The sequence below is a fragment of the Mastigoproctus giganteus genome, chromosome 2, assembly GCF_048544385.1.
Source record: "Mastigoproctus giganteus isolate SK-2022 chromosome 2, ASM4854438v1, whole genome shotgun sequence".
NCBI lineage: Eukaryota > Metazoa > Arthropoda > Arachnida > Uropygi > Thelyphonidae > Mastigoproctus > Mastigoproctus giganteus.
The window spans coordinates 190,454,028-190,477,853 of NC_143576.1; the positions used below are offsets into that span (position 1 = coordinate 190,454,028).

General features: G+C 38.6%; 1 protein-coding gene across 1 annotated transcript in view; it reads right to left on the reverse strand.

Annotated features, from left to right (window-relative positions):
- unc79 (UNC-79 domain-containing protein) overlaps positions 1-23,826 on the reverse strand; it is a 1,082,710-nt gene that overhangs the window by 633,041 nt on the left and 425,843 nt on the right. Inside the window, exons 23-24 of the mRNA XM_090389680.1 lie at positions 9,391-9,557; positions 1,225-1,373 (exon numbers count right to left, since the gene is read on the reverse strand). Of these exons, the coding sequence (XP_090245806.1) occupies positions 1,225-1,373; positions 9,391-9,557 (316 nt within the window). The remainder of the gene's footprint in view (positions 1-1,224; positions 1,374-9,390; positions 9,558-23,826) is intronic.

A 23,826-nucleotide genomic window follows, 5' to 3' on the forward strand; every position in this document is an offset into this window, starting at 1 on the left:
CACACACACACACACACACACACACACACACACACACACACACACACACACACAGCCCCAATACTGTGTAGGTCTTTGTAGTTAATATCAGTAGTTAGCATTAGCAGTAGTAGAGGCATATGATACAAGAGAGCAAGCTTATAAAGCATTAGCCAAAAAAAAAAAAAAAAAGACCCTTCCCATTTCACCCATCCATTTGCTTTGCTCCAAATGTTTTTTGAGTTCTTTCTACCTTGAATTTATTTAAGCTGTCAACTTCTACAACAACAGATGGAAGTTTGTTCCAGCAATCACCCACCCGCTGGCTAAAGGCAAACTTCTGCACATCTATTCTACAACTGTCTTTCATCAATTCTGAATCGATGTCCCCTCAAGCGATTAATCTGGGAAAGAGCAAGAATCCCATCAGCAATGAGCTTGTTCAAACCATTCAAGGTCTTATACACCTCAATCCAATCACCTCATAGGTGCCTAGTCTATAGACACTGTAATTTGTAAAACTTAAGAATTTCTTCATAAGAGCAACCTTTTGTTCCATTCACTAATCTTGTTGCTCTTCTCTGTACTCGTTCCATCAGCTCTACATCCTTCTTAAAATGAGGCACCCAGATCTCTATTCAGTACTGAAGGTGTGCCCTGACCAATACCTTATACAAGGGGATAATCACCTCCTTATCCCTGCTAGAAAAATTCCTGTATATTGTTCACAATATACAGGACTGTCCACACTGCTTGGAAAACTTCATATCTGACTGCACAATTACCCCCTGTTCTTTTCTTTCTGTACCCCCTGAGTGTGGTACCACACAGTTACGCTGGGGTTACTGCTACCCATATGCAGTACTTTACATTGTCAATGTTAAACTTCAGCTTGCACCCTCCAACCCATCTATTCAACTTTTCTAGATCCTGTTGCAGTAGCATACTGTCATTAACAACCCTGCTAACTTTAGTGCAGAAATTTGCCTTCAGCCAATGGGAACTTGACTGTTCTCACTGGCTGAATTTTACTGTAGGAAAAAAAAAAACTGTGACTGTGAAAAAAAAACCAAAAAAAAACACATCTATCTGGGGTGTGAAAGTATGTTGTTTGAATGAATTCAAGGAAGAACTAGATAAATTATTAGAGGGAATGGATAAGTAATATGGGAAGTATATCAATATAATAATAATAAGTACTATTATTATATTAATAGTAATCTTTTACATTAAAAAGCCACTTACTTTGTTATCAGAATATTTTCTTGACACCATATTAAAAATCCCCTGTGATTATGAGCAGCTTTATTTAACACTTCAGCATGAAGGGACATGACTTTTAGGCAGGAAAGTGTATGATAAAGTACATCAGCATCTTTGTGGGTAGTAAGTTCCTGAAATGCAATAAGCAGAAGAAAAGAAATCATTTTCTTTCATAAATATTAAATAAATGGAAATAATTTAGCATATGCATGATAAATACCATCATACAATATAATAACGTAATAGCAGACCTGCCTTTTTTGCTAAAGATGCTGTAATGGCAATAGATATTAATACTAACAGTAAGTATTAGCATTAATGTCAAAATGATGCTTGTTTGTTGTTTGTTATTTGGTTTTTAGGAGCATTAGCAACTAAGGCCATATTGCTCCTGGGATATGCGGTGGTCATTCATTGACCTTTCCGCATCCTCTGTATTTGGTGGTCACAGTCTAATCAAGAAGCATTCGCTAAGCACTGCTGCTCCTGCCCACCTGGCTACTCAAAATGATACAAGGAAGCAACTTTATACAGAATCGGCCAAATATAAATAAAACAATTGTCCAAAAAATGATAATTTGTTTGCTCATTTCCTGTAATCATTTATACAAATCCTTCTTTAAATTTATTAAAACAACCTAATTCCCAATGAAAGGAGGATGTTTACACAAACAATCGATTAACTATCTCTGTCTGAAGACAAATTTCTGTAAATTTCTCTTCTTGCAACAACCTCATGCCAATTTCAATTTGTGTCTTTTGAGTGTGCTGTCTGAGAAAGAGCAAGGATGTCATCAGCATTTCGTTTACTCAATCCATTTAAATATTTCAACCAAGCCTCCAAGCATATGCCTAGTTTCCCCACTTCTCATTTATAGAACCTACTGGAGTGCAGCAAAAAGAGGTCATTTACTATTGTAAATTATGTGATACAATGTCTATCCTGCAACTGTCTATCCTTACCAAACTGAACTGCTTTATTTCTCCCACAGTGGCACATCTATTATCCTCTACAACTTGGTCTATTCTCCATTCTGTGGATATCACAACAATTGACACACACACACACACACACACACACACACACACACACACACACACACACACACACACACACACACACACACACACACACACACACACAGTTAACCTAGAACCAGGAAAAAAGAATGAAATTAGTAATAAGAAACTAATCCACAAATCCCACAATACTCTAGTTGGATCTAATATATAATTGGCCCAGGAGTCCTTAAACTTGATGTTGGTTTGGTTAGAGTACTTTTAGTCTGAGATTATGTAATCATTCATATACACGGAGCTAATTTGTTAACTTGTGTCTTGGTGTATAAAGCTGATGGTGTAATAAGGACAACAATTCAACCATTGTGGATATTCACTGTTATTTATTTATTTATTTTTATTTCTTTATTTAAGACAATTTGGTGTATTATTTAAGTCACCTAATAATCCTTTCCTAATAATCCATAAAGGTAGGCTGAATGCTTACCTTTATGGATTATTAGGAAAGATGGAAGAAATCAGTCAAAATACATTTGTGAAAAAGGGAACTAATGCCAAATGCAATTCATGAGGATATTGTTACAACATTGGGGGAGGATGCCATTCCTATTCCATGGTTAAGAAGTAGGCAATGACAGAATTTAAATGAGGAATGGAAGGCCTGCAAAGTCCCTGATGGGCAGCACAGTTGGCAGGATCACCGTCCTCCCCACACCGGGTGGAAAAGACCTGAGTTCGTGTCCCGTCGATGACTTGGTGAATTTTTATTACCCCAGGGGCTCAAATTTGGTGAGTATGGGCTTGGCACATGCAGGGCACTGAGCTGGATATCATCATTCTTCTCTTTCTTGGATCCCTTTTACTTCTGACTCTTGTTTTCTCTCAGGGTAATTCAGAATTTTTTTTTTTTTTTTTTTTTTTGGCTGGTGCAGCATAAGCCTCAGGCTTCCTTGCATTATATGGCTAATAACAATAATAAGTCCAACACTCCAGACGTTGTTGACAGTGTACATGATCTGTTGATTAGAGATCAGTAATTATACTGAACTATCATAATGAGTGATAGTTCAGTACATTGCCAGACTCACTGAACGGACCCTCTACATTTTAAGTGACAATTGGATGGGAGAGGCATTCCAAGTGCTACCAGACTCAGACCATAACTAGGACAAACTGAAAGATGGGTCACCATTCCCATGAGTGACATTTCTTAGACAGGACTGGACTAACTGAACAGGAACTCCTAAGAAGACTTGCCACAGCTTTGATGTTCAAGGCCATCTTGGTTCTCAAAACCATGCTCCCTTGCATGGTCCTTTCTTCCCCTTTCCTCCCAGTGGGGGGAGCTGATGGTCTCTGTCTCCAACTCCCGCTGATCCCTCCTTCCCTCTGGTGGGGCATGGGCCTGTCCCACTTACACCTTGGGGTTGCCTTCTCTACTGACCCCATATTTCTGTCTGTTTCCACCCAGACTTCAGTCCCACCCCTTGCTCTCTCTTAAAAATTTACATGACTAGTGTTCAAACCAACCCCTAGTAATCATACCCCCACATTCAAAAACTTAACACAATTTTAATTACCTCGGCTAACCCTATTTCTTCCCCCCTTTTTTAAATAAGTTTTTGCCACTGAAATCTCAGGAAACTAGGTGGCAGGACCTGCCAGAGTAAATAACTATAATACTGGTGTACCTGGTCTGCCTCTATGGGGCAGAGTGTGGACAACGTTGGGTCCCATTAGGAGCCCAATGGCTAAATGACCAGAGGAACAACGGTACAATGACACTGCACATGTACAAAATCCATACACTTTTAAACATCTGGTATTGATAGTGTTCTGTTCTGCACCCACAATGTATACTACGTGGTGATGGGGGAAACCCCTAGTGCCGTTTGGCACTAAACACACTCTACACTGCCAGCATTTTGAGCATCTTATCTAAACATGCATCATATAATAACAGAGGTCTCAGCTATGAAAATGGTGTGAACACTATGCATCTCAAAGCTGTTGACAGCATATTAAAACACACAAGAGTTGTCAAGTAAAGTGAACATTTGCATCATTTTCAAGCAGATACAACAAATTTCCTTGCAAGGTTTGAAACCATGGATGAGATATGGGTCCATCACTATCAGCCAGAGACAAAAAAGTAATTCCAAACAGTGGAAACACGGCTCTTCTCTAACTATAAAGAAAGCTAAGTCAATTCCTTCTGCTGGCAGTATATCAAAAGCTTTTGGCATTGGTTTTTGGGATGCTGATGGAATGTTGCTAGATTATCTTCAGAAAGGCCAGACAGTCACAGGGGCATATTACAGACACTGTGAGGCAGTTGTGTTAAAACATCAAAGACAAATACAGAGGAAAACTCAGCAAAAGAGTCTTGTTCCACCAGGCCAATGCACCTGCTCACAAGTCTGGCACTGCCATGGCTGTATTGCATGAGGGCAGCTTTCTATCCACAATATTTACCAGATTGAACAGACTTTCACCTATTTCCTAATTTAAAAAAAAAAATACCTGGCTGGCATCCATTTCCCCACCAACAGTTAGATCCCTGCTGCAGTAGGTACTTTCCTGAAGGCCCAAGAGAAAACCTTCTTTGCAGCCAGAATCATGCATTGCACTATTGGTGGCAAAGTGTATTGACTCCAAAGGAGACTACTTTGAAAAGTAAAGTTACCAGACTCATGAAATAAGTCCTTCATATTCAGGCCAAAAACTATTCAAACTTCCCTCATATTTACCACTCTTATCTGCTCTGTTAACTTTAGTCACTAAAGATATGTACAGTAAGCACAACAATATATCTGGGAATAACCTGAATGTAAAATATATATATATATATATATAATGAAAGAACAATGACAAAAAACAAAAATATCCACTAAGAATGAAAGATAATATGAGAAAAAGTTTAGGGAAACCACATTAAAAATGAAACAAACAAAACTGAAAATTTTCAAAGGTTTCCATTTGTAGTCTGTAGAAATTCTTATACACTGTATAATAGTGTTTCATTTTGTTACATCATTATTTGAATACACCACATTTAATTTATATTTTCTATGAACTTCAATCGGATGACACATGACTGTCAGTATTTGTTCCTGTATTCTTCTTCTTCCCTTCTGCCCCCAACTTTCACACTCTTTGTTCTTTGATATGGTAACCCTTAACTTTTCAGCATGTTTGGTTGTTAGCATTAGTAGTGGCATATGATGCAATAGAGCAAGCTTATACAGCATCAGCCAAAAAAACAAAAATCACCGATCCATTCCCTACAAAAGTTTGTCTAGTTCTTCCTTGAATTTATTTAAGATATCAACTTCCACAATAACAAATAGGAGTTTGTTCCAGCAATCAACCAATCACTGGCCAAAGACAAATTTCCACACATCTATTCTACAATCATCTTTCCTCAATTTGAATTCTCTTTGTTCCCCCTAACTAATCTCGTTGCCCTTCACTGTACCCATTCCAGCAGCTCTACATACTTCCTAAAATGAGAACTCCAGACCTGTATGCAGTACTCAAGGTGTGGCCTGACCACTGCTTTCGACAAATGGATAATCACCTCCTTATCCCTGCTTACAACATTCTTGTATATCATTGACAAAATCCCATGAACAGGCCTTGCAGCCTGTCTGCACCGCTCAGAAAACTTCATATCTGATTGCCCAATTACACCCAGTTCTTTTTCATTCTCTACTACCCTTAGTTTAGTACCACACAATTAGTACATTATTCTGGGGTTACTGTTACCCATATGCAGCACTTTGCATTTGTCAATTTAAACTTCAGATGCCACTTCTCAGCTCATTTGCCTAACTTTTCTAGAACCTAGAACTGTTAATGACAATATGCTATTACCACAATTATGGCTAATGGTTTGCTTACTTCCTTTACTGCCTCCCTTAATAAAATTGGATAGTTCCCATCCACTCTAGATGCCTTTCGTATGTTTAACTTCAACAATTTCTCTTCCACTTTACTGATTAGCTGCAAAAAATTCTACTGTTGTCAACCAAAATTGCATACTTTATCTGAAAGACAAATATGACTATGTAATTGGGAATTTTTAAGCATGGGAATGGGAGTAACTAAAATTACTAAGGTTCTTTGGCTTAAGGCAAATTTCTGTCTTCAGTCAAAGAGTAACTGACCATTGGATGTTTTTAGAATTATTTTTAGTTTGTGTAAATTTTAATTTCACCTTTAAGCTTTGCCACACAATCTGCTTCACAGTTAAATATGTGATATACATCAAGATAAAGTAGTTGCTCATTTTAATATAATCATGCTAATATGAAATGAATGTTAAAAAATCACATCAATATTTGATTAACCAATAAATTAAATCTAACAGGTGTTAATATCAGTGCTACGGCTCATAGGATTCTTCTAACTTACTAATCAGATAACTGCTCTAAATTATTATAGAATTCGAAGTAAGGCCACATGATGCTCATTCCCATATTTTCAAGATTTTACAAATTTTTTTTAAACGAAAATAATTACTTATTTACAATTACTCATATTATAAACAAGTATAATTACTCATTTATAAAATCCTGAGTTAATTTATGTTTTATTATTTTTATGAAATATTGCATATTATTGTAAACTTATGCTTATTGTCTCAAGAGACATCATCATTCCTATGCCAAAACATATAGGCTGTCAAACAAAAAATGACCTGATTTCAAACTTTAATAATGCCAAACAAAATAAGAGACAGATATATAAAAGGTACATTTAAAAAATATCCTGGAATTTTAGTATTGGGACAAAAGTTTATTGGAGCAGTTGGGCTTACTAACCTAATCACCTTCAAATTACTTTCCTTCTGTGCACATACACACACTTGCTCCATTGATCTTCCTAAGCTTTGAAACATCCTTTAAAAACATGTTTTTTTAGTGCATGTAGAGTGACTTCAGCATTTTCTTTGGTATTATTCACTGTAGTGAAATTACAACTGCAAAGCTCCATTTTAAGTTTAGGGAACAGCCAGAAGTCAGATGGTGCAAAAAAATCACACCCATGCTGCATGAGTGTGATTTTTTTGGCAGCCAAGAACTGCCGAACTGCCATTGCCATGTGACTGGAAACAATGTCATATTTGCTTCATATTCTCACACAAACATGTCAAAACCTTAACACAGTACACAGCAGTAATGTTTCTCCCTGTAGTTACAAATTCATAGTGCACTATGCTGTCATCATTTTAAAAAAATGATCAGAATGACTCTGATGTTGGATTTTATTGCACAAGACTTCTTGGGCTGTGGGGACATTTTTGTGTGTCATTTAGATGATTCCGCCTTGGTCTCAGGGTCATAAGTGAACATCCAACTCTCATCCACAGTGACCACTTTTCTTAGAAAGCTCAGATGCAGCATAGATTTTTCAAAAAATCACCTGTGATGGCTTTCCTGTAGTCCATATTATTGTCTCTCTCAGAAGTGTGGAACAAACTTTACATGCATGGACACACATGGCGCATCCTTAAACCTTGCATCAGGATTGTATGCCAACTTCACAAGCAATTTCAACAACAGTCATTTCCCTATCATTTAGCAAAGTTCCTTTACTTTTATGACATCAAATGGAATCCACTCCAAGCTTCATCTTCCAGTGTTTCTTGTCCATTTTTATGTCAATTAAACTTCTCATAAACTGTTGTTTTTTTTAAAGCATATTTCCATAAACTTTGCGTAATGCTTACAGCATCTCTCTAGCACTTTTCCCAAGTTTAAAGAACTTGACGCTAGCATGCTGTTCAAACTGCAACAATCTACAATTAATCAGTTGTGACACACCAGTGAAGTAGTCGAGCCAGTTTCCACTTGGCAAGCATTCGTGCCAAGGTCAACACTGACATCCCACAAAACCTTACAACCATAGCACAAATCATTTAAATACTAGTATGCAATTCTGGGAACTTTTTGAATGCACTACATACAAAATGAATAATGAAATAAAGTTTCACAACTGGCTCAATAAACATCCATATTTGACTACTTATTTAGTCACACAATGCCTAAACAAAATTCTATATCTTTTTCTCTCTCCACACATTTTAAGCATCTCTTGAGTAACATGAAAGCTGGTAAGTATGGTACAACAGTGAGGAATACAATGTGCTTAACATAATTTCACAAAGAGTCAAGTGGGATAATATCTGGTGAGCATGATGACTAGGAAATGAGTCCCTTCCTATCTAGCAGGCTGGAGAATTTTCACTGAAGAGTGCATAAACAGAATGATTCCAGTATGAAGGGGGATACCATCCCGATGAAACAGTACAGTTCTATGACAATTGTCAAGTTAAGGAATCACAAAATTTCACAAAGTTCTAACAGATTCTTGATACACTGTTAAAAGGAATGACTTCTTAGTGAATTAAAAATATTTACTAATCTTGTCAGAGAAGTCCCCACCGCACTTTGGACTGCTCTTATGCTCCCTTACTGCTTGAGGATTTTCTCTTGACTTGTTTACGGAGCATACACACAACAGATACTCGGTATCTTCTTCTATGCTGGCATGCAAAGCTTTCTCAATTGTCTCAACAGATTCTCTCAATGTGGACAATCTGTTAGTAAACTTTGATGATAGCTATATTCATATACAAGCAGTCAAACAAAACTGTATGCACAGTTGATTTTGGAATTAGCAGTTCATACGAACCTCATCTTATTGACTTCAGGATATTGCCATTAAACTGCTGCCACAGTTTCTGTTGAAGTGCTCAGATATCTGGAACTGTCCTTTGTTTACCAATTCAGTTTCCAGAAATCCTTGCAGACAACATCTTATTACATTTGTAGTTGGTGCTGACTTTCCATATTTGTCTATGTAATGAATAACACACAGTAACTGCAGGAGCCATTTTTCTTATTATTTTATTATTTTTTAATATTTTGATATTATGTATAAAGGAGGAAAAACAAAAATTAATAACTATGAAATTTGATAACATTTTACACTGAATGCTAAAATTTACATATGTGTATCATCTTTCGTTCTGGAATTATTCACGTCTGAAATCAGGTCATTCTTTTGTGGGCATCTTGTATTATTAGGGGATTAATAGAAATTTGCAATAAATATACATACTTTCAGAAGAACAAAAGCAAACTGTAAATGAATGGGCAATTCTTCAATAGTAAATTTGAATCTCCCTTGGGTGGTCTGCCAAAAAGTAGTATCTTCCTGAGTTTGGGGTACTGTTTGGTCATTCTCATCCACTAAGACAGGAGCTGCTACTGTACATTTAGCCACAGCTAGAAAGATATGTAGGTATGCATATTTATCATTTATATTTCATCATAGTAAAATCATTACTCATAAACATTACCAGCTATATTTACTCTTATTTACTTCAGAGGGATCCTCGTAAATTTGAAGTAAGGCAATTCGGTGTATAACAGCTTAGTATATGACAATTTTACTGTATGTGACAATTTGGTGCATGAAACAGTCTGGTGTATGAGATAATTTGACAGTATGAAAATTTGGTGAAAGACAATTCATAGCCACAACAATTTAGTAAGTATGATGATTTAGTGAATTTTATGTGAGAATTTGCTGTATGACAAAGCATGACCAAAAATTTAAACTTTTAACATGCTTATCTAAATGGTAATTTAGTGATCACATTTTTTGACAGAGCACACTAACAACCTTCCTTTTTAATTCACTTTCTACTTTTCTTTCTTTCTTTTTTTTTCATGTGAAAAATTCTTTGGCGGCACTTACTAAATTTTTCAGACTTAAGTAAAACAGAATGATAACGAAAATGCTAGACGGAATTGACGCAAATGATGTCACTTTCTAAATGACACTAATGATACTAACTCAGTTATTAATGTTGATACGGCAGAGCAGGTAATTTGCAAAGCTTAAGCCTTTCTTCGTAAGAGCAACCCTTTGTTCCATTCACTAATCTTGTTGCCGTTCTCAGCACTCACTCCAGCAGCTCTACATCCTTCCTAAAATGAGGCCTTCAGACCTGTATACAGTACTCAAGGTGCGGCCTGGCCATTCCCTTATACAACAGGATAATCACCTCCTTATCCCTGCTAGAAAAATTCCTGTATATCATTGACAAGACAGATACCATGAACTACTCTTGAAGACTGCTTGAACTGCTCAGTAAACTTCATATCTGACTGCACAATTACCCCCCTCCCCAAGTCCTATTCATTCTCCACCACTGTCAGTGTAATAGCACACAGGTGATTACTCTGGGATAACTGCTTCCCATATGCAGTACTTTACATTTGTCAATGTTAAACTTCAGTTCCCACCTCGCAGCCCATCTGCTCAACTTTTCTAGATACTGTTGCAGCAGCATACTGTCATTAGTGTCATTAACAACCCTGCCAACCTTAGTATCATCTCCAAACTTGGACATTGAGCCACATATACCATCATCAATATCATTATTAAATACAGAAAAGAACAATGGACCCAACACTGAACCCTGAGGGACCCTACTAATAACATTAGTTCACGAAGACGTCATCCATTGATTACCACTCTCTGTCTTCTCCCACTCAACCATCCCATTATCCATAGCAGCAATTTGCCTCCAATGCCACACTGCTCCAATTTGTGTAGCAGTCTTCCATGTGCAACAGTATCAAAAGCCTTTCTAAGATCCAAATATATGATATATGAACAGGACAAGGGTATATCTGTAAGGGGCAAAGGTAGATGACGTTGTAGAGTGGATATCATCTTTTAAGGGCACAAAAGGTGATATAGTTGTACATGTTGGCACTAATGATATCAAGAGTAGGAGACCGGCAGAATTACTTAACAAATACAGGTCACTGTTGAAAAAAAGCCGTGAATTAGGGTTGAAATTGAAAGTGTCTGCCATTCTGCTCAGACAAGATAGGAGGGAGTACAGTCAGTCCTCGTATAGCACGATAGTTGTGTTCCTAGAAACCCTCGTGCAATGCAAAATCGACCGACCACCCAAGATTGAACACACATTTGTAACCAAAACATTACCGAACACAATAAATTATCGTAATAAAATACTTACGTATTTTATTACTAATAAAATATAATATTACTAATAAAATATTACTAATGCTTTTGCTTCTATCATAAGCAAACTTGTTTTTTGTTTGATTTTCTATCCAAACAGATGACAGCCGTTCCATCTTTTCCAATTCTTTGTGTCTTAATCTAATTGATTTTAATTACACTTTGAGTTGTTCCTGCTATGAAAGTTCTTTTTATTTTCTCTGCATTCTTTGTAATTCTCGGCGTTGCCTCATTTAGGTCTGTAGCATGTGCAATATCACATGGTCTTTCATTTCGCTCAAAGCGTTTCACAATTTCATATTTTTTCTCTATCGACAGAGGCGGACTGGCCATAAGCCTTACCGGGGAAACCGCGGTGGGCCGGAGGCCGGTGTGATTTTGGCCATAAACGCTAGTATGAGGCCACTATAATTTTCCCGGGCAAGCATTTTTGACCCAGTCCGCCTATGTTTATCGATATTGCTTTTCTTTTTCTCTCTGAATCTGTAGTGGCTTCCTTTTCACACGTTTTAAGTATTTTACTCATTTTTAGGGAATAAAGCAAAATTACAAAACGAGGAGGCACGCTTGATACATATAAACAAAGCTGCGCGCGTGTAGCAACTGAATAAACAACACCGTAAAGGCAGAGATTAACACCTCACATTTTACTAAAACACATTTCTAGGGGTTACTACCATAAAACAAAAACAATTTCCAGTTGCGTTTCTGCTAGTGGAATCTGTTATAAACTGGTAGTAAACTCGATCTAATTGCTGTTGTTGTTATTTGGTTTTTAGGAGCATTAGCAACTAAGGCCATATTGCTCGGGGATATGCGGTGGTCATTCCCTGACCTTTCCGCATCCTCTGTATTTGGTGGTGACGGGCTCGAACCCCGGTCTAATCAAGAAGCATGTACTACGCACTGCTGCTCCTTCCCACCTGGCTACGGAGGCGCCCGATCTAATTGCATTTGCGATTATATCGATAGCTGGAATTGTGTTGGTTTTTACGTTATTATGGTGAAATGTGTTTCCCCTTCACTGATATAAAAAACAAATACATTTTCAGAATCTTCTCTTCATTCCTATCGTGTTTCTGCGTTCGACTGCCATTTCTCGTAAACACAAAGGCGAATCGTGCATAAGCGAATTTGGTTCGTGTTATATAAGATATCGTTCCCCTATTTATAAATCGTGTATGATCGAATTCGTGTAATGTAAACACGTGTTATATGAGGACTGACTGTATATGACGAGAGCCTTGTTGATCAATTCGGCCCTGGAAAGATTGTGCAAGGCTCAAGGGGTAGAATTTTTTTCAGCCTGGACTGTACTTGAGGTATTGCTCAAAGCATCAAAGGCGGATATTGTTGAGATATCAGAGACGTGGTGTCACACAGATATAAGGAATGAAGAACTGGAATCTGGGGAGTACAACATCTACAGAAAGGATAGACAGGATAGGAAGGGAGGAGGGGTTATGCTATTAGTTAAGAAACACATAAAATCCAAGGAAGTGAAGCCAGTCGACATTGCTGGACAGTGCAGTGTCGAGTAAGTTTGGTGTGACATAAGCATTGGGAGATCAAAATTGAGAGTAGGAGTGTGCTATAGGCCTAATGACTCTGATGAGTATAATAAGAAACTGTACAGGGAAATAGAGTGGGCCAGTACATCAGAGAGTCTTATAATGGGGGATTTAAATTACCCAGATATTGATTGGAATTTGTGGGTTGGTCACTCACACACTAGCAAGGCTTTTGTGGATTTATTGGATGATTGTTTTCTACATCAGCATGTTCGGGAGGCAACTAGAGGGAGTAATACTCTTGATTTGATTATCAGTAGTGATTCTTCATGCATTAAGAATCTGCAGATAAAGGAACCACTATGTGGCAGTGATCACAGTGTGCTGAAGTGGGATTTACTCAAAGAGGGAACTACCATCAGGGGTAAAGGGAAGGGTTATTGCTTTCATAAAGGTGACTACGATGGTCTGAGACAGTATTTAAATTCTATACAGTGGGATCAAATGAAGCTGTTATCAACAGCAAATTCAAAATTGGAAGCATTCAAAGAACTTATCTTGGAAGCTACTAGGCTTTACATACCAACTAAGAAATATTGTTCAAGGTTTAGGCCTAAATGGATGTCAGATGAACTAATGAGACATATGACAGAGAAGAAAAAATGCATGGGATATATATAAATTAATACGTGACACATAAGCCTCTGATAGATAGAAGTTGATCTGTAACCAAGTTACAAAGGAGGTTAGGCAGGCAAAGGCAGATTACGAGAAATCTTTGGCAAGAGATGCAAAGAAAAACAGCAAAGAGTTCTTTACTTACGTAAACTCTAGAAGGAAGGAGATGAATCAGATTGGTCCACTTGATATCGATGGTTCAACTGTTGATGATCCTGCTCAGGTAGCTAACAAAATAAATGATTATTTTGCATCAAAATTCACACATTAGGAGTTATTCAGTGAGGGGAATGCCAGAGGTGTATTCAACTCTGGCAGTAGGCTAGATAATCTTGTAATAACTGAGAGTAAAGTGGGGGAGAAATTGTTGAAGATAAACACAAGAAAGGCACCTCGGGTGGATGGGATCTATCCAGTTATACTAAACAAAGCAGCAAAGGAAGTAAGCAAACCCTTAGCCATAATTATGAAAGCTTTCTTTGACTCAGGGGAGGTCCCCATGGACTGGAGATGTGAAAGTGTGTCCCCAATTCACAAAGGAGGATCAGAGGGTGACATGAGTAATTACAGACCTGTTAGTCTAACTTCTATTCCAGGAAAAATAATGGAATCACCGGTTAAGGAAGTGATGCAGGATCATCTGTATCCTGCATCACTTATACCATCATCAATATCATTTATAAATACAGAAAACAACAATGGACCCAACACTGAAACCTGAGGAACTCCACTAATAACATTAGTCCACGTTGAGCAGAGTCCATTGATTACCACTCTCTGTCTTCTGCCACTCAACCATCCCTTTATCCATAGCAGCAATTTGCCTCCAATGCCACACTGCTCCAATTTGTGCAGCAGTCTTCCATACGCAACAGTATCAAAAGCCTTTCTAAGATCCAAATATATAATATCAAAGTTATTCCCTGCATCCAGTTCTTTTGTGACTACATCATAGTATCGAATCAAATTGGTCAGACAAGACCTGCCCTTAACAAAACCATGCTGTGTCTGAGCTATAACTGAATTCTTGTCTAGATGATCCTGCAGTGCTTCTTTAACCAGTGCCTCCATTAATTTTCCTGGAACCGAAGTTAAACTAACAGGTCTATAATTACTTGTGTCAGCCTTTGATCCTCCTTTGTGAATTGGGGTTACATTTGCACATCTCCAGTCCATGGGTACCTCCCCTGAGTCCAAAGAAGCTCTCATAATTATGGCTAGGGGTTTGCTTACTTCCTTTGCTGCCTCCTTTAATATAACTGGATAGATCCCATCCACCCCGGGTGCCTTTTTTATGTTTATCCTCAACAATTTCTCCTCCACTTTCCTCTCAGTTATTAGAAAATCATCTAGCTCACTGCCAATGTTTACTTCACCTACGACATTCCCCTTCCTGAATAACTCCTCATGTGTGAATGTAGATGCAAAATACTCGTTTAGATTGTTAGCCACCTGAGCAGGATCCTCAACTGTTGAACCATCAACGTCTAGTGGACCAATCTGATTCGTCCCTTTCCTTCTTGAGTTTAAATAGGTAAAGAACTCTTTTCTGTTTTTCTTTGCATCCTTTGCCAGGGATTTCTCATAATCTGCCTTTGCCTGCCTAATCTCCTTTGTGACTTGGTTACAGACCAACTTATATCTATCATAGGCTTCCATGTCACCCATTAATTTGTATGTATCCCATGCATTTTTCTTCTCTGCCATATGACTCATTAGTTCATCTGACAACCATTTAGGCCTGAACCTTGAACAATATTTCTTGGTTGGTATGTAAAGCCTGGTAGTTTCCAAGATTAGTTCCTTGAATGCTTCCCATTTTGAATTTGCTGTTGGTAACATCATCAGTTGGTCCCACTGTATAGAATTTAAATACTGTCTCAGACCATCATAGTCACCCTTACGAAAGCAAAAACCATTCCCTTTACCTCTGATGGTAGTTACCTCCTTGAGTAAATCCCACTTCAGCACACTGTGATCACTGCCACCTAGTGGTTCTTTTATGTGCAGATTCTTAATGCATGAAAAATCACTATTGATAATCAGATCAAGAGTATTACTCCCTCTAGTTGCCTCCCGAACATGCTGGTGTAGAAAACAATCATTTAATAAATCCACAAAAGCCTTGCTAGTGTGTGAGTGACCAACCCACAAATTCCAGTCAATATCTGGGAAATTAAAATCCTCCATTATAAGACTCTCTGATTTACTGGCCCATTCTTTTTCCCTGTACAGTTTCTTATTATACTCATCAGAGTCATTAGGCCTATAGCACACTCCTACTCTCAATTTTGATTTACCTATGCTTATGTCACACCAAACTGACTTGACACTGCCCTGTCCATCGATGTCGACTAGCTTCACTTCCTTGGATTTTATGTGTTTTTTAACTAATAGCATAACCCCTCCTCCCTTCCTATCCTGTCTATCCTTTCTGTAGACGTTGTACTCCCCAAATTCCAGTTCTGCATTCCTTATATCTGTGTGACACCACATCTCTGATATCCCAACAATATCTGCCTTTGATGTTTTGAGCCATACCTCAAATTCACCAAATTTATTTACTAAACTCCTAGCATTGGTGTACACGCAAGTATACATGCACCTGTTTCTATTCTTAGCTACCCTAACACAACCCATGTGTTTACTTGTACCACAGTGACTTCCAGCAGTCTCTGAAATATTCTGCATCTTGTTTTTCAGGCTTCTGCTCATTCCAATAGAAGCTGTGCAAGAATCTCTTTTACCTCTGCCAGTGGCTACTGTTAATCTATTAGTCTTTGTCTCCCCCCAAGCTAGCAGTTTTCCGACCCACCTAACACTGCCTCGATAGCATCAACAAATATTCTTGCACCCTTTCTATTTAAGTGTATCCCATCCCTGTAGAAGCAATCTCTCCTGTTAACAAGTACAGTCCAGGCTGAAAAAAATTCTACCCCTTGAGCCTTGCACAATCTTTCCAGGGCCGAATTGATCGACAAGTCTCTCATCATATACTCCCTCCTATCATGTCTGGGCAGAATTGCAGACACTTTCAAATTCAACCCTACTTCACGGCTTTTTTTCAACAGTGACCTGTACTTGTTAAGTAATTCCGCCGGTCTCCTACTCTTAATATCATTAGTGCCAACGTGTACAACTATATCACCTTTTGTGCCCTTAAAAGATGATATCCACTCTACAACGTCATCAACCTTTGCCCCTGGCAGACATACCCTGGTCCTGTTCCACCTATCCTTTTTACAAAGCATGTTCCCCGTTTCCCTGACAACAGAGTCACCAACAACTACTTGTTCCTGTGGGACCAGCGCATTCTGCCTTGGGGGCTGCCTCTGTATTGCAAGATGACCAAGTGCAAGCTGTGGCGTTGATGTGGGCAGCTGAGAGCTTGATGGGCCCCTCAATTTATTTCCTTCGAGGGCATCCACCGTGTCCTTTAAGGTCTCATATAGGCCCATAACAACGCTGAGTTGTCGCCTAATTTCCATGCACTCCTTGCATCGTACACACACAAAGACATCCCCCATGGCAGTATCATGTCCCGTACCCGATTGCTCCGCAAACATCAAGGAAACAGTGCATCTTAAAAGGCTGTGATTCAGAGGGCAACTGCCCCCCTCAGTTCTCCATTCAGCCACAGAACTCCCATTAGCTTGAGCCTTGTGCTTTGCTGCTCTGGTCTGAGTCATGATTTCGATTTAATGTCAATAAAATTACAATTTCAGAACAAAATTAAAACTTTAAACTTGTATCCTAACACAGTTATAACGCTATATTTATTTTTCAGTATCGAGTGTTATCTACGAGTTCCCTTTATATAACTTCCGTATCAAGTTATGTATTAATTATTTGTTACATTTGTATTCTAAGTCGTTATATATATATAGTTAAAAGTACAATTTAATTGACAATGAAGTTTAACAAGATTAATAGATTTACTGATTAATTGACAATATTATATTATGCACTATACTATACAAAGCTAATGCTATCGAATTCCGGATATGCTGCATCGTGTTACAATGGCTGTAATTACAAACGGTACTTCTACGGACTCTTACGTATTGATTAACTTCCAAATCTCGCTGTCTCAATTTAGAATAAACTAAGTATCCTGACTAGATCTATAGCTACTTATAGATAATAATTTGATATAACAATTGGTTAATAAATCGGCTAAATACGGTTAAAAACCTCTTGTTCAACGGAGCTGCAATTTGCAACACGTGGATTTGATACCGTTACCGATACTAAGTAATACCCACAAAATCTCTACTAAGTTAAACTTTAAACTAAGTATCGTAACTAGGAATATAAAACTACTCTAGAAAATAAGTAAATATGCCAATTTAAGCTAATAAAACGGAAAATAAATCAGAAAAAACTTCTCTTCTCCAGGAGCTGCAAAATAGCTGCGGCCGCACAGGCTACGCTCAAGGTTACACACAGATTACTCACCTGAGGGGACATAAATTCAAAGTGAGGAAAGACAATTGTAGAAAAGATGTGCAGAAATTTGCCTTTAGCCAGCAGGTGGTTGATAGTTGGAACAAACTTCCATCTGTTGTAGTGGAGGCCAACGACTTAAATAAGTTCAAGGCAGAACCAAAAAAACTTTTGGAATGAATGGATAGGTGGAATGGGAAGGTTTTTTTTTTTTTTTTTTATTTGGCTGATGCTATTTAACCTGCAGCCTGGAAAATAAGATGCAAGATATTTCAGAGACTGCTGGGAATCATTGGGGTACAAGTAAACACATGGGTTGTGTTAGGGTAGCTAAGAAAAAGAACACGTGCATGTATACTTGCGTGTACACCAATGCTAGGAGTTTAGTAAATAAATTTGATGAATTTGAGGTATTGCTCAAAACATCAAAGGCAGATATTGTGGGGATTTCTGAGACGTGGTATCACACAGATATAAGGAATGGAGAACTGGAATTGGGGAGTACAACGTCTACAGAAAGGATAGACAGGATAGGAAGGGAGGAGGGGGTTATGCTATTAGTTAAGAAATACATAAAATCCAAGGAAGTGAAGCCAGTCGACATCGCTGGACAGTGCAGTGTCGAGTCAGTTTGGTGTGACATAAGGATTGGGAGATCAAAATTGAGAGTAGAAGTGTGCTATAGGCCTAATGACTCTGATGAGTAAAATAAGAAACTGTACAGGGAAATAGAGTGGGCCAGTAAATCAGAGAGTCTTATAATGGGGGATTTTAATTTCCCAGATATTGACTGGAATTTGGGGGGTGGTCACTCACACACTAGCAAGGCTTTTGTGGATTTATTGGATGATTGTTTTCTACATCAGCATGTTCGGGAGGCAACTAGAGGGAGTAATACTCTTGGTTTGATTATCAGCAGTGATTCTTCATGCATTAAGAATCTGCAGGTAAATGAACCACTAGGTGGCAGTGATCACAGTGTGCTGAAGTGGGATTTACTCAAAGAGGTAACTACCATTAGGGGTAAATGGAAGTTTTTTTGCTTTTGTAATTGCGACTACGGTGGTCTGAGACGGTATTTAAATTCTGTACAGTGGGACCAACTGATGATGTTACTTATCTTGAAGAACCAAGATGAAGAACGTATCTTGGAAGCTACTAGGCTTTACATACCAACTAAGAAATATTGTTCAAGGTTTAGGTTTAGGCCTAAGTGGATGTCAGATGAACTAATGAGACATATGGCAGAGAAGAAAAATGCATGGGATACATACAAATTAACACGTAACACAGAAGCCTATGATAGATACAAGTTGATCTGTAACCAAGTTACAAAGGAGGTTAGGCAGGCAAAGGCAGATTACGAGAAATATTTGGAAAGGGATGCAAAGAAAAACAGCAAAGAGTTCTTTACTTATGTAAACTCTAGAAGGAAGGGGATGAATCAGATTGTTCCACTTCATATCGATGGGTCAACTGTTGATGATCCTGCTCAGATAGCTAACAAACTAAATGAATATTTTGCATCGACATTCACACATGAGGAGTTATTCAGGAAGGGGAATGCCATAGATGAAGTTAACACTGGCAGTGAGCTAGATGATCTTGTAATAATTGAGAGTAAAGTGGAGGAGAAATTGTTGAAGATAAATACAAGAAAGGCACCTGGGGTGGATAGGATCTATCCAGTTATATTAAAGGAGGCAGAAAAGCAACTAAGCAAACCCTTAGCCATAATTATGAGAGCTTCCTTGGACTCAGGGGGAAGTACCCATGGACTGGAGATGTGCAAATGTGATCCCAATTCACAAAGGAGGATCAAAGGGCGACACAAGTTATTATAGACCTGTTAGTTTAACTTCTGTTCCCGGAAAATTAATGGAGGCACTGGTTAAAGAAGCACTGCAGGATCATCTAGACAAGACTTCAGTTATAGATCGGACACAGCATGGTTTTGTTAAGAGGAAGTCTTGCCTGACCACTTTGATTGGATACTATGATGCAGTCACAAAAGAACTGGATGCAGGGAATAACTTTGATATTATATACTTGGATCTTAGAAAGGCTTTTGATACTGTTGCACATGGAAGACTGCTGCAGAAATTGGAGAAGTGTGGCATTGGAGGCAAATTGCTGCTATGGATAAAGGGGTGGTTGAGAGGGAGAAGACAGAGAGTGGTAATCAATGGACACTGCTCATCGTGGACTAATATTATTAGTGGAGTCCCTCAGGGTTCAGTATTGGGTCCATTATTGTTTTCTGTATTTATAAATGATATTGATGATGGTATATCAAGCTTAATGTCCAAGTTTGCAGACGATACAAAGGTTGGCAGGGTTGTCAAGGACACTACTGACACTATGCTACTGCAACAGGATCTGGAAATGTTGAGCAGATGGGCTGAGAGGTGGCAAATGAAGTTTAACATTGACAAATGTAAAGTACTACATATGGGAAACATCAACCCCATATGTATCATATGGGAAACAGCAACCCCAGAGCAACGTATCAACTCTGTGGTACTACACTGACAGTGGTAGAGAATGAAAGGGACCTGGGGGTGGTTGTGCAGGCAGATATGAAGTTCTGTGAGCAGGGCAGACGGGCTGCAAGAGTAGCTCATGGTGTATTGTCAATGATATATAGGAATTTTTCTTGAAGGGATAAGGAGGTGATTATTCCCTTGTATAAGGCAATGGTCAGGCCACACCTAGAGTACTGTATACAGGTCTGGAGGCCTCATTTCAAGAAGGATGTAGAGATGCTGGAACGAGTATAGAGAAGGGTAACAAGATTAGTGAATGGAACAAAGGGGTGCTCTTACGAAGAAAGGCTTAAGTTTTGCAAATTACAGTGTCTGGAGACTAGGCACCAGCGAGGTGATCTGATAGAGGTGTATAAAGCCTTGAATCGCTTGAGCATGCTCAATGCTGATGGGATTCTTCCTCTTGCTCAGAATAATCACCTGAGAGGGCATAAATTCAAATTGAGGAAAGACAGATGTAGGATAGACGTGTGGAAATTTGCCTTTAGCCAGCCGGTGGTTGGTTGGTGGAACAGACTTCCATCCCTTGTCGTGGAAGTTGATAGCCTAAATAAGTTTAAGGCTCAGCTGGACAGGTATTTCGAACGAACAGAGGGGTGAAGTGGAAGTGGTTATTTTTTATTTATTTATTTTTTATTTTATTTTATTTTTTTTTTTTTGGCTGATGCTGCATAAGCTTGCTTTCTTGCATCAAATGCCTCTACTAATGCTAATGCTAATGCTTGTGAGTGTGCAAGTGACCAACTTACACGTTCCAATCAGTATCTAAAAAGTTGAAATCCCCCTTTACAAGACATTCTTACTGGCTCACTTTATTTGTCTGTGCAGTTGTTTGTTGTACTCATCAGAGTCATTAGCCCTATAACACACTCCTACTGTCATTTTTTCTTTCCCTGTGCTTATGTCACACCAAACTAAGTCAACATTGTACTGCCTTAGATGTTATGTGTTTCCTAACTAGCAGGATAACCGTTCCTCTCTTCCTATCCTGTCTGTCCTTTCTGTGTTTATGTCACATCAAACTGACTCAGTACTGCACTGGCCACCCATTTCAAATAGTGGACTGCCTTAGATTTTATGTGCTTCTTAACTAACAGCATAAGCCCTGGGCCATCCTATCCTGTCTGTCCTTTCTATATACATTGTACATCCCCTATTCAAATTCTGCATTCTTTATGTCTGTGTGACACCACGTTTCTGATATCCCAATAATATCTCCCCTTTGATGTCTTCGCCAGAACTTCAAATTCATTGACTTTATTTACTGCACTTCTAGCATTGGTGTACATCAAGGATACATGCACCTGTTCTTAATTTTAGTTACCCGAACAAAGCCCACGTATTTACTTGTTCCATGATGATTCTCAGCAGTTCTTGAAATCCTCAGCACTTTAGTTTCCAGGCTGATGCTCATTGCAATAGAAGCAGTAAAAGCATTAGCAAAGGCACATGATGCAAGAAAGCAAGCTTATATAGCATCAGGCAAAAGGAAAAAAAAACAAAAAAACAAAAAAAAACATCTTATTTCAACCATCCACTCGCTCCAAATTTTTGTCAAGTTCTGCCTTGAATCTATTTAAGCTATCAACTTCTACAATGGCAGATAGAAGTTTGTTCCAGCAATCAACCACCCTAGCTGAAGGCAAACTCCGCACATCTATCCTACAACCGTCTTTCTTCAATTTGAATTTATGCCCTCTCAGGCGATTATTCTGAGCAAGAGGAAGAATCTCATCAGCATTGAGCATGCTCAAACCATTCAAGGCTTTATACACCTCAATCAGATCACCTCGCAGGTGCCGTCTCCAGACACTGAAATTTGCAAAACTTAAGCCTTTCTTCGTAAGAGCAACCCTTTGTTCCATTCGCTAATCTTGTTGCTCAATACTCTGTACTCGTTCCAACAGCTCTACATCCTTCTTAAAATGAGGCCACCAGACGTGTATACAGTACTCAAGGTGTGGCCTGACCATTGTCTTATACAAGGGGGATAATAACCTCCTTATCCCTGCTAGAAAAATTCCTGTATATCATTGACAAGACACCATGAGCTACTCTTGCAGACTGTCTGCACTGTTCAGAACACTTCATATCTGCCTGCACAATTACCCCAGGTCCTTTTCATTCTCTACCCCTGTCAATGTAGTACCACAGAGTCGATATGTTACCCTGGGGTTACTGCTTCCCTATGTAGTACTTTATATTTGTCAATGTTAAACTTCATTTGCCACTTCTCAGCCCCATCTGCTCAACTTTTCTAGATCCTGTTGCAGAAGCGTACTGTCATTAGTGTCTTTAACAACCCTGCCAACCTTCGTATTGTCTGCAAACTTGGACATTAAGCGTTATATACCATCATCAAGAATCACTTTCATCTTTGCCTGCGGCTATTGTTATTCTGTGTATCCATCTGACTGTTATTCTAATATTGTTGTTATTGTTATTCTAATCTATTATTCTGTGTATCCATCTGAGCTAGCAGTTTTTGATCCACCTAACACTGCCTTGATAGCATTGGCAAATATTCTGCACCCATTCTACTTAAGTGTATCCTATCCCTGTAGAAGTAGCCTCTCTTGTTAACGAGCACAGACCATGCTGAGAAAAATTCTACTCCATGAGCCTTGCACAATGTCTCCAGGGCTGAATTGATTAACAAGGTTCTCATCGCTTACTCCCTCCTATCATGTCTGGTCAGAATTGCAGACACTTTCAAATTTAACCTTAACTTGTGACTTTTTTCCAACATTGACCTGTAATTGTTAAGTAAGTCCGCACATCTCGAACTCTTAATGGAATTAATGCCAGTGTACAATAATATCATCTTTTGTGCCCTTAAAAGATGATATCTGCTCTATGGCAGACATACCCTTTTTCTATTCCACCTGTCCTTTCTGCACAATATATTTTTTGTTTCTCAGACAACAACTAGCTGCTGTGGGACCAGCGCATTCTGTTTTGGGGATTGGTGCTGTGTTACCTGATCAAGTACAAACTCTGGCTTTGATGTGGGCAGCTGAGAGCTTTATTGGTTCCCCAATTTAAATCCTTCAATGGCATCTACTCTGGTCTTCAAGCTCTCATAGAGGCCGATAACAATACTGTGTTAGTGCCTAACATTTGTTAGACGCTAACACAGTATTGCACTCTTTATCGAGCACATTCAAAGACTTCCCCTTTGCAATATCATATCCTGTTCCTGACAGATCCAACATGAAACAAGCAGTACATTTCATATGGCTGTGATTCAGAGGACTATCATTCCTCAGTTCTACCTCGAGCCATGGCATTCCCACTATCTTGAGCCTTAT